At 42.3% G+C, this 17,848-nt stretch overlaps 1 protein-coding gene across 21 annotated transcripts in view; it reads right to left on the reverse strand.

Annotated features, from left to right (window-relative positions):
* The window catches only part of plecb (plectin b), a 120,775-nt gene that overhangs the window by 50,495 nt on the left and 52,432 nt on the right, over positions 1–17,848 (reverse strand). For 6 of the 21 annotated variants that reach the window (XM_085178794.1, XM_085178791.1, XM_085178793.1 and 3 more), the window contains exon 1: positions 4,414–11,806. The exons of 10 other annotated variants lie outside the window; for them this stretch is intronic. In XM_085178794.1, coding sequence (XP_085034920.1) covers positions 4,414–7,570 — 3,157 coding nt within the window. In that variant the 5' untranslated portion in view covers positions 7,571–11,806. 5 more of the 21 variants (XM_085178812.1, XM_085178809.1, XM_085178818.1 and 2 more) reach the window with 3 other exon arrangements.

Raw genomic sequence — 17,848 nt, forward strand, 5'->3', positions numbered from 1 at the left:
CCTACCAGGTATGATCTTCATCTAAAAGAAGGTACGTGGAAAGAAGAGGAGGACAAGGGTGAAGAAAAAAAAACAACAAGCTGGACAGAGAGAGAATGAGGAGGACAAGAGAGGCGCGTGTTTGTTTGCCCCGACTGCCTTGTTTCTCCCTGGTCTTGAATTTTGACAGGCTGTGCCTGCTGCTTGAATCCGTCAGCCTGCTCTCCTTTGGCCAGGGGAGGAGGGATGACACACCAAGCCTGGGGAAGGGGGCAGGGGTGAGGGGTTCTCTGAGGGCTGCCAGGGGGGAGAAAGAGGGCTGGAGCTGACTGGGGGTTATAAATATCCACTAGAGCCAGATGATCACACTGTGCTCACACTTAGAAACTGATGGAAGCGCTCTGGCGGGACACTTGGCTGTTCTCGTCCTTTAGAGACACCCTCCACAAACAAGCCCTTCCATCGCCCCTCCCCTCCCTCTCTTTCTCTCTCTCTTCGAGGATGATGGTGGGAACTGTTTAGGTCACACCTCTCACCCAGAAAACACATCACATGTAAGAGCTCTCTCAGGCTCAACATAACCAAATCATTTGAGTAGTAAGTAAAGTACTCATCCCAATTAAACCACAGGAAAGTGTGACACACTGATACAACCGAATACAAGCTGAATTTAAACACACAGATATACTGCGGCTGGAAAGGCTGGCAGTAGATGAGATGGATTAAACTGGATCTTGTTCAGTAAAACACAGTTTAGTGATGGATGCTCTAGAGAGCAAGGCTGGTGACCTCAGTGTTCATCCCCTTATTGCTGCGGGATCATATCAATGCATGATATTCTCTAAATATAGTAAGTTCTAATATATGCATTTGGCTTGGGCAATTGTAGTGCTGACAACTGGCTCCACTTCTCTACACTGCCAAAAGCAAACCTGTCTGGAGAGCAGAGTGAGGACTGCATTCTGTTGTGAAATGCTAAAATTATGTATGGATCTTCTGTAGTGAAATGAAAGCAGCTGTACTGAGAAACCATTGAGCAGAATTAGACAGGATCGCAGGGAATTCCTTCATCAACAACTTTATGCGCAGCAATCCCAAACTCCCTGAACTCAACAGGCTTTCTACACACACATGAATCATGTCAGGACACATGGCTGAAAGGTATTCTAAGCTTATGTCCCTGGGGAAAATACCAGTAGTCTTACTCTTCAACCACACTGTGTAGTGCAGATATTCATTCTTGAAAACAAGAATGCTCCTCCTCTACTCACTAAGCTGGTGAGAAAATACTGGATAAAATTAGGGTTTTATGAACTTTAAAATGAAGGCCAAACTCGCATCCCTCTCACTCAACTGTAGTCACATTAGTTTGGTCTTCTAATAAGGTCTAACATGCACCCTGGGAAATGACTAACGTCATAACCATGTTGGCCAAACCCTCAATATATTCCACATGTTATCAATCCTGTTTCCAAAGTTTAGCCTATTGTGAGTTAACCATTACACTGCCACAAGAGATCCTGGATCCTGCATCACTCTCCAGCTCCTGCTACCATTAAATCTGATATCAAGCACTCTGCGCACGTAAATACGGCAATTCAAAGTAGCAATTTGAACGCACAAACAGCTGCTGGAATGGGATTCTGTTTCACTTTTCAAATAGGCCTCATAAATATTCACCTTTTGTGACTCCTGTTCTATATTTGTGCCATCATTTTTCAAAAATTTGCACTTAAGCCAAGAAGAAATCATCTCAGGTTTCATTTCAACATCCCTTAATTATCAAAATGTCTGTTTGGTCTGCAAGTGTCATAATTTATGAAGTGTACTCCAATATCTTCTGAGACTCCGAACTAAATATCAGAAGGGGTTTCACAGGCGGAGTCAGCAGTTAAAGACATGCAACAGCTAAGGTCATTTACTTTGTTTTGAGCAAAACAGCACCGTGGGCCAATCGGCACAAGCGGCAGCAGGAGATTAAGTTGCCAGTTTGCAACACAGTCTGCTGACAGACGCCAAGAGTTTGTCTCTCACTTTTTCCCGACTTTTTTTTTTCTTTCAACAGAGAGGTCACGCACATGAATCAACTCCAAAATTTGCAAATCGCCCGGGGTGAGTCACGACATTAAAATGAAGTGGCACCATAATGAGAGACACAGAGCTGAAGTTCACTGTAGCTGTTCATTTATCCAATCACACAAGTATGCACCGGGCACCATTTCAAAGATGAAAACATGGAAGACCCTCAGCGGCACGTCTGTGATGTGATTTACTCAAATTGTGCCTGGTGCCATGTCCGCGCCGAGTTTAAACAGTGTGTACAGTCCACACAAAAGTGCTTACCACACAGATTTAGTTTAAGTGTATCCGGAAGGCCACATTTGATGAAAACTGTTACTCTGAAATTCAAACCAGCTTATAGTCGCTGCTTTGAAAGCAACATTTTTGTGGCATAAGTCACATTTCATTCAGTACGTTCCTCCTTCCTAGTTTCCGCATCACTGATGCAAAGTAAGCTTGTAACAGAAACTGGAGGAGGACAAAAGTATGCATACTTAACTGCAAATATATCCAGCGATGAGCTTTGTCTACCGACTGCCACTTAATAAAGCAACATACCAAGAATACTACACTCTAGGAATAAAGGTAGTAAAATCAGTATTTCTGGAAACCACTGCTCTAACAATCCATATGAGGTAAAATTAAAAGCAAAAAAGAAATAAAAGTGGCTTTTTTATTACATGATAGCAAATCTGAGCTCCTTTCAAAGACTTCTGCAGTGGAGTTGCAGCATTAGGTCTATGTGACAGATGAATATGGTTGTTAATGGACAGCAGATGTCAGCAGTGTGCTGCTGTGTCTGATGTGTGAAAACGTCACAGATCAGAAAGACCTCCGGAGTAAAAGTCAAATTAAAATCTTTGCGATAGTTCACCATGGCAATGATCAGCGCTTCCTCTACAATTCAGGTTTCTTCTAGATACCAAAATGCACTGCAGAGAAGCAGAGTTCTGCTTATAATGAGCTCTATAAGTGACTGTGTTTGTGTACAGCTGTCATGAAGTTTTTAATCTAACTTATTTTCCTGATGAGTAACACAGACTGGCTCAAGGAGCCAGGCTTCTAATTGAATCCAGAACGTCCGTCACGTGTGGATCCAAACAAACACACCCATGGAGCCTGTGAGCAACTTATTCCAACTTTCTGACTATCTGCATGCTGTTCACACCCTCAACAGACAACGCCCGAAAAAAGTCTGTTTTGCACACAGTTCCGGAGATATAACATTTTACATGGTGGTTTCAGCAACAACTTGCTTCGCTCGTGGAAGTTATGAGACGTTACATATCATATCAAAAAGCTCTGGAGTCACATGAATGTGCCTCAGCATCATCATGATTTAACATGAGCCATATGAGTTTCACTTCAACAAAAGCTAACCGCAGCATCATGTGCCACTTTTATTTCTCTAAACCAGCAAAGGAGGATGGCGCACAGTACGGTGTTGACATTACCCACATAACTCCCGTGTTAATGCCCTTTGCATAATGGAATGCAAAGGGCATGCATATCTCTCCAAAGAAAAAACAACCCTAGAACACAAACCAGAGCCAAGAACACAGCCTGACTAGAGCAAAGAGACTACTAAAGACTAATACTCCCAAAAGGACCACACCTCTCTTTTTCTGGCTTTAACTCACGGTTAGCCGTCTCTGCAGGGAACAGGCGAGGCTGGATCTCACCAAAACAGCCCCACCTAGTTGGAATGGCTGCAGATCTCACTAATCCTGCTGGCAAACACCCAGATAGCTCCAGAGATAACTGTTACCACTCACAGCAGTGAGTATAATTGATTACACAATTCAATCAGAATTCCCCACCCTGGAAATGTGGGAATTTTTCTTGTCATTTGAATTGTTTGTTAAAAATAAAAACTGCTGTTGATGCATGTGAAAACTTGAAACAATAGCAGTAAATTATTTTTTGAGTGTTTACCACAGCAAAAAACACATGAACCTGTGATATCTGACAGCAGGAGGACAACAAGGGGCAAGCACTGTGTCAGACACTTTATCTCTTCTAACACAAAGCTAATTCAATCACAGCCACATCTCAAAGGTCTCCTCACCCTCTCACTGAAACTGTTCCTAAAAAAGGAGGCTCCCTCTGCACCACATCACAAAATAGACTCTGGGCTTGGTAACATGTAACTTTAAGTCACAAACTGTAATCACAACACCCCAAATAATACTTTGAATGGGAAGTCAAAGACAATTACAGAATGGTAATGCTATTCAAGGTACATAAGTGCAGAGCACCAACAGTGCACCCTAAAACCTCAAATGCTTTGAAGAAAGGTGGGAATCTAGACTCAAGAGTGATTGCATCACAGAGACATTAGAAGTAGGTAAGCTGGCACGCATTCAAACAAACCTTCCATGAAGTTAGGCCATGTCTTCTCCTCTGGCTCCCCCAGTGAGTGGTCCCAGTCTACCTCTGGTGAGGCTCCTCGTCCCTTGCCCCTTGCCACCTGTGCCAAGACTGCCCGCTCTATAGCAATTTCTTGCAGAACATCCAGGTCCAGCTCCTCGCCTTCCTCCTCAGACTCCACAGGTGGAGGTGGTGACTGCTGTCCAGCTGCCTCCGGACTAATGAGCTGCTTTACTTCAACAATCTCTTCCACTACTACTATTTTCCTCTTCATGGTGGCCTCGTCTATGTCAGATGTTTCAAACTTGCAGGTGTCCCGCTGGTGAGGCTGGTCAGGACGGGTCACGGGCGTGGCGGTGGCAGAGGGTGTGTCCTCTATCAAGTCCCTCTTCTTCTCTCCCTCCTGCGTTAGTGCCTCAGAAACAGAGAGCCTTTCCTCTGTGCTGCACTCTGCTGCCCGAGCGGCCGAATGTTGTGCAACTTTGGGAGGCTCCTCTTGCTCGAAGAGTGGGCTGGCCTGTGCCTGAGCTGCAGCTGGCTCTGCTGTTAGCGCTCTTGCTGCTGACGCTAATTCTCCGGCTGTGGGTGCTTCCTTCACACTGGAGGATGTTTCTGGTTTTGGAGCCTCCCGCTTGATTTTTTCTGCAAAGAGCAGGGCTGGCTCCACCTCCCTTTTGTCTGCTGGGGCCTCAGAGAGCACAGCTGCTGCCTGCCTGACTTCCTCACTGCACATTCTTTCAAGAGTCATCTTTAAAGAAACATTAGTTTCTGTCAGTCCGGAGGCCATGTCAGGGCTGTCTTTAACTGCAGCTTCATGCAGGGGTGTAGTGTCAGTTGATGGCAATGTTTCTGCTTCAGGCAAAGGGACAGGATTTGTGTTTATAACCTCCAACTCTGGTTCTTTAGGCTGCTTTCCACCTTTTCCCTTCTTCTTTCCCTTTAAAGGTTCCTGTGTAGCTTTCTCTGTATTTATGGCAGATTTAGCCTCAATTGTGGGTTTCTGAGATTCTGACAGTGGGGCAGGGTTTTCCTGCTCAGATTTAGGGCTTGCTTGCACGAGCTCCACTCCACTTATTTTCTGCACTGTCACTGTTTCCACTTTGGTCACAGTTATTTTCTCAGATTTCACTGGCTCCATATGGGGCGACGTAACATTTGACTCGCCCTTAGGGGATAATGGTCCCTGTGCAATCTTTCCGGCATTGCTTTCCTCAGACTTCTCTTTTATTTGTCCCTCCACTAGGGGCGCTGCAGGAATCTGTCCTAGTGGCAGTGAGGCTTCTTCTGAATAAGCTGTTATTTGTTTAGGGACATCTTGTGTTTTCTCTCTGTCAGTATGTAATTTAACCTCGTTTGTCTTTGTTCCCTTTGAGCAGGTAGACACAATTAAAGGCTCGGATGAAGCCACTGGTTCAGTCTTATTTGCAGGTGATCCCTCAGCACTCTCGACACTCTTCAAGGCCTCAGCTTGAGATTTCTTTTTCTTTCTCTTTGATTTTGAGCCTCCCTCGACCGCTTGTTTGGTTTCTTTAAGCACCTCTGTGGTGACAGCATTTTGAGGAGGCTGAGATGTATCTGATTCATCTTGCACTTTTACTGTGGGCTCCTGCACGGAACCTTTAGGGGCTTCTTTTCTGACTGGGGGAATCGCTTTTGAATTAGTTTTCTTCTCTTCTGCAGTCATCTCTGCAGCTTTTGCTGTGACAGGCTGTGCATCTTCAGCATTGGTCAAAGGTGCTGCGAGAGTTGCTGTAGTAATGGTGGATTTGACTTCAAGTGTTGAGGATTTCTGTACTGTAGTAACTTCTAGGGACACTTCATCAGTTTTAGAATCTTTAACCTCATTAGTGGAGCCCTTTGCTTTGCTTGTGGCGCTGTGAGGTTTGGCTTTTGCAGTGTCCTGAGTGGCAGCTGCATCTGTAACTTTTTCTGCCTTATCATATATAATTTTAGACTCAGCTGAAACTGGAAGGGCCTTCACCTCTGTGGGTTTAATCAATTCCTTATTTACTTTAAGCCTTGTTTCTTTGACAGAGCCTGTTGAAGTGACAGGCTTTACTTGTTGGGGCTTTACTTGATCATTGGCTGCTGTAGCACTCACATTTGCAACTTTAACTGGATCCACAACCACCATTTTCATTTTGTCTTCTTTGGCATCAAAATCAGGAAGCATTGTGAGAACTGGTTTGCTTGTAATCATTTGAGTAGGCTTGATAGAAGTTTGTTCCTCAGTGATATTAGGCCAGTCCTTGGTCTTCATTTCCTCGTTTGTTTTGGGAGCAGAGGGCTTAGCTGGAATCTTTGATGCTGCAGCACCTGTGGCCTGAGCAACAGCAGCCACAGCTAATGGTAGGGCTGTTTTGGAGGATGTCAGACCGGTCTGTGACACATCCTGCTTCAAAGCTGATGTCTGAGCGGGAGCAGAACTTGTTGGCTTCTCTTTTTCGACCTCCAGTGCTCTCCTCTTTTGTGGTGATGCTATGGGCTTCTTGCTGTAAACATCAAGCTCCTGGTGAGTGGCTCTTTTCCCCCTGTTATCCTCCATCATTGCTGTTTCGCTTCTGAAGCCGGTGGTCTTCCTAAAAACGTCCTGAGGCTGGCCCTCCACTTCCCATAAGGCCTTTTCTCTGGCCGGTTCTCCAGCCAGTGGGCGACCCCTGAACCTCGGGGTCCTATCGGGGTTATTCTCTCTTTCTCCAGAACCCACCATCTTATGGCGGTAGCCTTGGCGCTCTGCTAGTTCCTCTCTTCTTTCTGCTTCAGCCCTGCGTCCCGGCTTAGGAACATAAGACGTTGGACCTTCTACAGATTGGACCCGTGCAGCTCGGTGAGCAATGGCCAGAGTGGCGGCTGGCTTTCTAATCCTTTGCAGGGTGGCAGGAACAATTTCAGTGGGCAGGTGGAGGTAGTCACGCAGGTAAACAATGCCATCATTGGTCAGGTACCAGTAGAAATGTTTCCAAGCAAATGTTTCCTTTACATAGCCCCTGGACTTAAGAGACCCCATGGCACGAATTACTTGTAGGTTGCTTACACTTTGTACTTCTGGGTGTTTGATCTGTGGCCTCTTATCCTTCTTAGCCACCATGACACCATCTCGAAACAGGATCTCGTAGATGGCCCTCAGGTCATGCAGGGGCATCAGCATTCCAGCAACCATTGTTGTTTGATTCAGTAAACTTTCTCAAAGTGAAACTAAAATGCACAATGGCAAACAAAGAGAAGAGCACCTCACGCTGTGTTGTGAGAAAGAGTCAAGTGCCAAGACCGGCTGGCACGTGTTTCTTAATTCAATAAGGGGAAAAAAAATGAAAGAAGAAATCCCTGTAATGATTTTTCCTTACTGTCTCTTCTCCTTGCTCTTGTCGATCCTTTTGTTGTAGTGAAGAAAATAAATATTCCTCTGTTAATAAGTTTAATGCCCCCCCTACATTCAGAGTGGCTGAGAATGAGCAGTCTCTGTTCGGGCCGAGATGGCAATGACAGAATGGAAGAGAGGGAGTGTGTGTGAGTGTGTGAGAGAGAGAGAGAAAGAGAGTGAGAGAGCAAGGCACACACTTCTCAGTCTGGCTCCTCCTACCTTCTCTCTCTTTCTCTTAGGAAAAAACTGTGATGGAAAAAAAAAATCTCACTAGAGTAAATAGTACAGCAGGAAGCTAGAAGTGGGGGGAAAGGTGTCTGCAATAAACTGAAATAAAATTCGAGCAAAGTCAAATGAATGGATCAACACACCTATGGAGGGAGCACGTGATCTACAACTCTATGACATTTACAAAGAGTCCTGCCCACAACCAAAAGCAAATGGCTCCTACTCACATGCAAACACACACCTCTGAACGCACACTAGGACTGAGTGGCACACACCCTTTGGCGTGTGATGCACACTCCAATGAATGGGTTGTTCTGTTCAGCGAGTAGATATCAGAAAGAAAGATGACTAGCTGGCATCCATCCGATCCTGCCCATGCAAGTTATTAAGCACAAGGTGTCTTTAGCTTTACACATTTCACGATCAGGTTTCAGTGAAGAGCTTTTACTACACATGCAGGGCATGGTGCTCACATCTCATATGACACAGTCTTAGAATATATCATAAAGGCTGGTGACATTTCAAGAGAAACTACATAAATCACAATAATGTACTCCGACTAGACTGCAAGGATATGAAAGGAGATGACTAAACTCTTACTAATTATCTAATATGACCCATGCCTATATAATAATAGCAAAACTAACGTTAAGTTTAATTCTATCCTTATCTTATGTATTCTTATCTGTGTTTGTTTTGGGGGTCTCCAAGCCGACAAGAAAAGAAGGCTAGACGGGCCAATCGGTGTTTCCTTTGCAGCTCATTAAAGTGATGCAACAGGCTGTAAAGCAGCCTAAAGTTGTACTGCTACTTCAGACAGTTAATATTAGAGCTGGGAAAGAAGAATCTATCTTGCACAACTATATAAAGAACTATGCATTATAGCTAACCTTTTCACCACTCCCAGAAACATGATATCAGTTTTCTATCCAGAGATCACTTCTCTCCCCTGTACATCTGTCTCCTGTTCGTCTCCTAGTGTCAAAGAGAGTGATCCCTTGCGACCAGCGTTCAGCGAAAGCCGAACTGGAAGGAGACCTTACAATTGTCGCTTACAGCACAGCAGCATGCGTTCGTTTGTCTGCGCTGCACACAGTGATATACTCATGAAATTATAGTGGTGGTGAATGGGCAGAGATGAAATGACGCATTCCCCCCGGTGTTTGAAACCACACACACTATTACACATTCAAACACAGACAGAAAACTGTTTTAATTTCTTTACCATGGCAACAGTCAAATGAAGTAAGCCAGTTCTGAGTAAGCCACATATCCGCTTTCAGAGCTGCAGTGGAGAAGCTGGCCATAAATCTGTTGGCTAGGCAGCTGGGACCACTGTGTCAACTTATTAGACTGCTATTTGCAAGGACATCATTATCTCATCATTATCAAACAAGTTATTATCGGGTTATCAACCTTTCATCAGTAATCATGAAAGCAAAAAACATGTCATGGCAAAATAATAGTTTCTTTTTAAAGACTATATACAAATGTAAAATACTGACATATTAAAATAAGGGAGACACCCCCCTCATAACTATCGCTGGACCTTTACTAATCTACTATCTAATAACAATTCCTTTCACACAGGATTTACGCAGTTGTCTGTTTTAACATCTCTCTCAGACTGGGTGAAGCCTTAAGCCATGTACTCCACCTACAGTATATACCTTGTTATGTTATGGTATTAACTTTAGAGATGTATGTACAGTCAGTGATCCAAAAAGCAGGGAGGAGCATTCATTCGGAGAACATAGAGACTTTTTCGGTTTATGGAACAAAGAAGACATTCCTCTGAGTTGCGAAACAAACGTCTGCCTGACAGGGAAGTGTATGTGCATGAAAGAATCCTAAAATATCAGTGTGAGTGAGCATTTAAACCACATTAGGCTACAGTCTAAGGCCGTGTTTGCTTCACCAAGGCAATGCCAAACCATTTTGCATGTATTCAAAAAGTCTAGCAAAAAAACGCAGGCGCTAATATACAATGAAAATAAAGAACACCATAAAGGACCCAAGTAGTTGAGGAGATGAAATCCTACATCAAGGAGGAATCTGCTTTCTAAACTTACAGCAACTACTTCCTTACATACCTTACTTATTTAAAAAAGATATCTCAGTTGTTGTTGGGTTGTTTTTAATTAGGGATTAAATGCAAATCACAGTTTTTATATCATTTGTAGCCACTACGATTTAAATTGCAAGCCCTGAAACAATCTCACTGGAGGAAATTGGCATCAGTGTGTAGGGGTGCCTTGCCCTCTGTGTTGCATATCACTGTGATTTCATGCACTGTTTATGCACAAAGTGTTCAGTGAACTTCAAGCCTCTGACAGTGACCCTTATCCTGGCTCAAGGCCCGACCTCTTCAGCCATCCAAATATTAGATTGTCACGCTTCAAAAGAAACACTGTATCACCAGGATGTGCTGCTGCTGCTTTTCAAAGGGAGTTGCTGGTTGCAAAAGCTATTTGCAGGCTTGATGTGGCATTGTCAATTTTTCTAATAAGAAGCAGACTACCAGAAGGCAATGTCATGGCAATATAGAACTAATCTTATTCAGGCTATAAAAAGAACAAGAGCAGACCAACTACAGAATGAATGCCAATGTGATTGACTGAAATGGAGAAATGGGACTTTGGGGAAGAGTTCCCGAAGAGTTTCCTGGTTAGGAGTCTGCTCCTCCTGCTGTTTCAGGCCTCCACCAGTCCCAAAATAGACTTGTCAGCACCAGCTGATGGTGGCTGGCTCATGGTCCAATGTAAAGGGCTTCACAGGTGCCCTCCACCCTCATATCAGATCCAAGCCACTCAAGGGAAAGCAAAGGTCAGCAAGGCCTTTCTTATCCACCGATGTAAGAACGCTCATTACAATAAGTTAAAAAAAACTAAAAACACCTTCTAAACTGCAGCAGGAAAGATAACTCATTAAATTGACTGATCCTCCAAATAAAAAACACACATACTGTTTCATATCAAAATGTTATATTTGAAACTGAGCAGAGACAACTATCACGTTATTATGATTCAGGGTAAAGTCCACAACCAGCTGTAAAACAAAAAGTCCAAAATACTGTAAGCTGGTAATGAAAGCACACTGAAGCATTTGAGCTGACTGTGTTGCCAGATGAAAACGTAAAAAGTTACAAAAGCACAAATCAAAGTGTGGCCCTTAGTCTACCCTAAGTTATGACTTGTGTCTCTGTAGTTGTGACAAATTGTTTTGTGATGCACGAGAGCCCATTTTTATCCAGATGATAAGCCCGTTTTTATTTGAGGAGCTTGCCTCTTAGCTGTGCATGGTTAGGCAAGTGACTCCATAGTCTGAGACAGCTGTGGCCCCTGACATAGCTAGTGCATGTTAGAGCCCAAACACCCGACCTAGGAATCTGCTAAAGTTAGAGGTTGTTGTGAACAACTTTATATGGAGGTTTCCAACTGCCGCCAGTGTATTTATAGGCTTTCTAAGTAATTAGAGTAATCTAATTAATGAACTTGGTCATAGCTGAATTATTTTGCCCTATCTTTTTGAGCCACCTCCACACCTAAATAGAAGGATGCTGGCCAAGTGGTTTCCGTCACAGTCAATAATGCTCAGAGACACGAAGGGGCAGGCTAGTTTATCACGTTTATCATTTATCAGTTTATTAAATATGAATTTGTCCTAAACAGAATCACCACAATGCTTTTTATGCACTGTCTTTGCCTTAGATCTTGCAGCCAGTTTTGCTTAGGGCTCTGAAGACATTTTCATTTAAAGGCTTCATTGTAACCGTGTTATCTAGACATTTATTAAATGAACTGCCATGCATGAAGTAAACATCCACTGGATATTTGGTTTGTTATTTTGTTCTAGTGTTCCTATAAGTTTGATTCTTTAGTTTATGACCAACAACATAACCTGCGGACATAATCTGTATTTAGATCTAACTGTTAAACGTTAGCTTGCTCACATGCTAAAATAAGATGACAAACGTTCAGCACATACCTGCTAAAATTCACTGTGCTAGAATCGTCACTGGGAGAATGTATTCATGCAGAATGCTACATTTGGATATGTATACGTCAGATAGAAACATCCGGAACTGAAAACTGAAGTTAACGTGGACTCGCTGGCTCAAAGAGTGAGTTAATCCCCAATAACACTCCTGTTAAAACTCACATTTTTGTAATACTCCCTTTATAACAATTGTATGATGGTTGATTTAAAAAAACAAAACAAAAACCCCCAATAATAATAGTAAATAAACGTTTTAAACTTATCCCAAAAGGTTGATTCAGTTCATCTGGACGTAGCGTTTTTCAGATAACTGTGCTCCAGTTTGGGGGAAAACTTCTAGGATTTTGTCAAACAACTCAGCAATGAGTGGCCAATTTTTATTTTACTTATTCATATATTCACTCATAATTAGGGATGGGTACCGGTATCCGGTGCCATGATGGCACCGGTTCTGTCATAAACGGTAGTAACCAGACCGAAAAGCAGCGCACATTTCGGTGCTTTATTTCGGTGCTTTTTTTTTCCTGAGCTGTGATACACTTTAGATTCTAGCCAATCATTTTACGTTTCCGAGGATAGTAGGCGGGTCCAGGTACGTACGTTCTTTTAGAGCAGAGCTACAGATTAAAAATGCCCAAGGCGAAGCGGTCAAAAGTCTGGCTGTACTTCACAGCAAAATACTCAGCAGCCTGCAACAAGTGCTTTAAGGTGATACTGTGATACTGTGCAAAAGAGGTAACACCTCAAATCTGATGAAACACTTGGCGACGCATAGCATTTTTTTTAAAAGCCAAGAAATGCGCCGTATTTGATAGCTTGCTGCGAGACCTCACACCGAGCACATCTACAGCAGGTGTGGTGCCTGTTATCGGACCTGGAGTTTGCAACATCCCCCAAAAACCCGAAGAGTAGAGTCCTGGCCCCTAGCCCTGCCAGTGTAGCAGAAATGATGATGTCAGCAGCAGCGGTTCTTCTCTGCGTGAGTAGCTTAATGTTGTTCGTGTGTAATTTACGTTGGGTAGGCTAACCATGTTATTACATTAATGCATGTAAGGTGAACTAGCAAACATCATCATAGCTACATGCGGCTGTCTTCTTGTTTGATGACAGATACTCCCTTCACCCTGGCCAAAAAGGCTGAAATGACCAAAGGAAAAGTGGAAAACAGTTAAACATGAGAGGTTTTTGGACAAAGTTTATGTTTTTTCCATTGTTTAAGCACTGCTTCCAGCCAAGAATGATACCATATATGCACCATAGCTGCAGAAAAGGCTAAAATTGTTATCTTTTTACAAAAAAACAGCTGAACAGGAGAGGTTTTTGGACCAATTTTGTGTTCTCCATTCTTTAAGTACCGGTTTGGCACCGGTATCGGATAAAACCTAAACGATACCCATCCCTACTCATAATATATGACTTCTATGCCCAAAAATAAAGCTATAAATAAATTATGTAGCCAATCTATATATAAATTTGTCTTTACTATTGTGAGAACCTGGCATATGAAGCTTTAATCGCATCACTAATATAACCCATCACTAATATAACCCTCGCAACAACCTTGACTGATTTCTTGATTGGTTTAACCTTGAACAACAATTAGTGCTTAAACAGGCAGACAAACAAGCCTTTGAAATGCAAGAAGAGAGAGGCTGAAAGGATTAACCCCTGGAGGTGACGGCGAGTGGCTGAAAACTTTGAGCGCATGAGACTGAGGACTTGAAGAGAACTGTGCCTCTTGTGCAAAGCCAGATATAGTTGGAGGGGTGGCTAAGAGAAAAACCCCAAACTCTTTATATTGTAAACAGAACAAGCAAACACAAAGCCACAAAAGTCAGTAAACCGCAGAACTGCTCCATACAAAGAAGCACTTTGTGTTAGGGTTTGCTGAGCATGGAAGGAGAGGGGTGTCTTTGGCATTGCCTACTCTGCTGCAAAAATAAATAATCAACTGTTCTTGGATAAGCTGAACTAAAAAAGGGGGGAAATCAAAGTGGAGGAGGAAAAATGTTTGCTTTGTTGCACTGAGAACAATAGACAAGGTTCTGAAATAAATCAAGGCACTATGGGACCTGCTGCTTGTTGCTCTGCCAATCCAAACTTTTGTTGACTTATAAATATCTCTAGTGTTCAGAAAGCCTTGTTAAAAGCAACCGTGTAGCAAGACAACCTTTTTTTAATTATGGCATGAGTAACTAATAGAAAGAACTAGAAAAAGAAATTCTTGAGAAAAGCTTGACCAATAAAACCTGCAGAGACGTCACAAGTTTAAAAAAAAAAAAAAAAAAGACTACTGTGAGAGCGTAGTAAGGAAAGCCAAGTTTTGGCTTCTGTCTTGCCAACATACACGTAAATGCACATGGAAAAATCTATAAAGTGATGAGTGTCTGAGGTAAGAAAAATGACAGGCATTGCTTGGGTCTTAGGTTCCACCAGTCTCGGATCACACTGACTTTTCCTTTTCCAGAGTGGAAAGAAATTAAGTCACAGATTATGTCTCCTGTCGCCCGCCTCACCAGCCAAAAAAGAGCAGGGGCACCCAAAAAAGTTTTGCCAAGTCCCGTTCATCCCCGCTTACTCTCACTCTAACAAGCTTTTTGTCACATCTTAGTGGAGGGTTCCTAATTTGCCCAACCTTACAATGTCCCTGGCAGCCCCTCAAATTTGGACAGCAGCCCGCCAATGACGGGGTAAGAGAGTCGACTGAAAGCAAAAAAAAAAGCAGCAATCTGGCAGACAGTGCTGTTCCCTGCGACTGATGAAGAGGACACATTCGTCACTTTTAGAATTTCAATCGACACCAATAAAATTTGCACTAAAAGTAGAGCATGTTTTGTGACTGTCTGATGTAAAAAAAAAAAAAAAAAGTAATAGACATCAGTCTTTTGTCTTAAATTCTGCAAACAGCCAGCAATTACAAAAAAATCTTTGTGCTGTAAACAAGTTCCAGCCGTGAGATCTGGACAGAAAATTTGAACCAGCTCTCAGCTCTCTTGTTCTCTCTCTTGTGAGAGGCGTATGCCAGCTCAGCTAAACAGCAGCCAGGGATCAGACTCAGCACGGAGAAGATGTATTACGCCATTTAGGAGCTAGAAAGGTTTAAATATTGCTGCACAAACCGGGTGGGAACTTCCAATTTATCTGTTCAGATTCGAAGATATGACAAAAGATGTCTTGCTTACTTAGCCACACCTCTTTATGACATAAGCCTAATGCTAACCAATGCACAGAATCATTAACTTGCTGCCTCTGTTCTCAGCTTCAAGCACTTATTATAACCGCTTACCTTTTTTTGGGCTCAGCCAGAACCGATCTCCAAGAGGATCTCCTATCTCCATGCTGCTTTGATCTGATCTATCATACAGAGAGGCCTCAGAGGCTCCAACAAAACACCTTGCTGCTTTTGCCACACACTCAAATCCACACTGCTACTCCCTTCTTTTCACATAGAGACCCACTGCCCGGCCAGCAGATCAACATGGCATACAATATGGGGCTAAGAAAGAGAATGAATGGGAGTGGAGGGCTACTTTCAGGACAGGGAGGGTGTTTGTGAGAAAAAAAAGGGAACAAGGAAATCTTTTCATCTGTCCCATAAATGCAGAGTAACATCTACACTATAAATCTGAGGGTCTTGCCAAACTGGACACATCCTCTCTGCTGCCCCGGATACCCTGCAACACGTCCCATACATCTGTAGGCGCCCACGCTTTATTCCATTATCAGCCAGCTGAAGGATGAACAGTGGATACCTTGTTCGAGAAACCAAGCAAATTACAGCCCCAGACATTAAGATGAAGGGTACACAGGAGGGTGAAAAAAGGATAGACAAGAGAACTATGCAGAGACAGAATACAAAGAACTAAAAGTCAGTCTGTAAAAGGCACAACAAGGCACCCGAAATACACCCAACAACAACTCTTACTTCACCTCTTGTATATTTTGGTAGACATCAAGCAATTAAGCCTTTTGTTAACTGTTAAAAAGAAGCATGTTAATCTTAAAACTGCATTCAGATACGGGCAATCCAAAGGAGAAATGCTATCAAACAGCCAACTGCTGTACATATTTCAAGAGACTAGAGATAATCAGTTTACGATTTTATTGTTTCTGGCATGTTTCCAATGGGCCTAAAGGGCACCACAAAAGTATGAAGCTGCTGAACTGAAAGAGAATACACAAGGTTTCAGTAAAGGAGTACGTTCACACAATGATGGATTAAACAACACATTTGTCGTATTACAATACAGCACTATTTTTTTTATATAGGAAGAATTTGTGACAATTGTATGTGACTCCATTTGACCCGTTTATGATGACTGTAATTTTTTTTCATAACTCATCCTTTAAGAAGACTTACAGTTTGCATAAACCAAGATGTCTGCTAATCCAAGTCACAGAACAGGAGCTCTGACATAACATGGCTTGCTGTTTGATTAAAATCGTACTGAAACAATCCAACCATAGGCTCCAGTTTTAGAGACAGCAATTCTAGTTTAATTTGTAGGTCACTCAGCGCTAATTAGCAGGTATCTGTGTCTATTTAACAATACTAACCAAGCTAGCTAACGTTAGCTGATAATGCTTTATTTGCTAACTAGCTTCAAACTTTAACAAGTTTTAAAACGGCATTTTCATAAGTATCAAGACATTAAAAGTGGCTTAAAAGAACGTATGTATAAGAATTGTTCATCTCTGACTCTCTTCCGCAGTATGTCTCCCGTCTTACTCCCAACTGGTCGTGGCAGAGGGCTGTAGCACTTGGTCATAGAGGGATTGTTGGGGTTTTTTCTGTATCATTGTAGGGGCCTTACCTTACAATATAAAGTGCCTTGATGCAACTGTTGTGATTTGGTGCTATGTAAACAAAACTGAATCTAACTGTATGTGAGTATTGTATGAACAGAAGTAAATAACATACATTTAAATACATGTAGTCCTGGATGGTAGTGGCATTTTCATGCTAAATTTTCCAAATACTACTGTTTCAGTGAATGTGCGAAAAGTAGGCTTTAAATTTATTGACTTAATAACATTATATTATATATATATATATATATATATATATATATATATAGCTGTATATACTTTGTAGCTCTGATAATAAAAAAAATCATCAGACAATAAAAGAAAGAAAATAAGAAAAAATAAAGAGATCAAAAAATAATAATCTAAGGATAAACCAGGCAAACATGACAGCACACACATTCGAGAAAACAAAAAAATCTGTAATACTAAAAAATAGAAATGTCCAAAATTACATATCTGAAGAGCATTGTGGGTAATGCAGGCTAGTCAGGTAGCATAACAAGGTGTTAAAAGCTGGAAGGGGCTCCTTGGCTTTATTAATAAACAGCAAAGACAGACATAAGATGAAGAAACGAGAGCAGAGATGCACTAAAATAAGAGAGAAACTGTGTGTGCTACTAAGAGACACATTTTGTTTTCATTTCTGCTTGTGTTGTGCTCCCAGTTCTTCCTGAATGTGAGCTGAACCTATGCCAAATACTTTTTTACTGCCCTGTCCTTATCTTCAGCATCATGCTTTCCTGATTCTGTTTCTGATTACTTTCTTTATTTTATGACGACATTTAAATGCCCGCTTTTTCAAAAGAAATACCACTAATTACATAAAAAACAATATGCTGACAATGATTTGTGGTCATGACACCCATCAGTAAATACCCAATAGTTTGAAACTGTATTTGAATAAAGGCTGGCCCTTCACAAAATGGAGCTCTGAACTGGTGAGTGAGGGTATAAAATGGCTGTAGGGAGTGCCAGGACTGGCAGTGCCAGCCAGCAGGGGCAAGTCTATTTGTGCCATCAGAGGCACAGACAGCCACTGTA

Source organism: Neolamprologus multifasciatus, chromosome 11 (genome assembly GCF_963576455.1).
Source record: "Neolamprologus multifasciatus chromosome 11, fNeoMul1.2, whole genome shotgun sequence".
Classification (NCBI taxonomy): Eukaryota; Metazoa; Chordata; class Actinopteri; order Cichliformes; family Cichlidae; genus Neolamprologus; species Neolamprologus multifasciatus.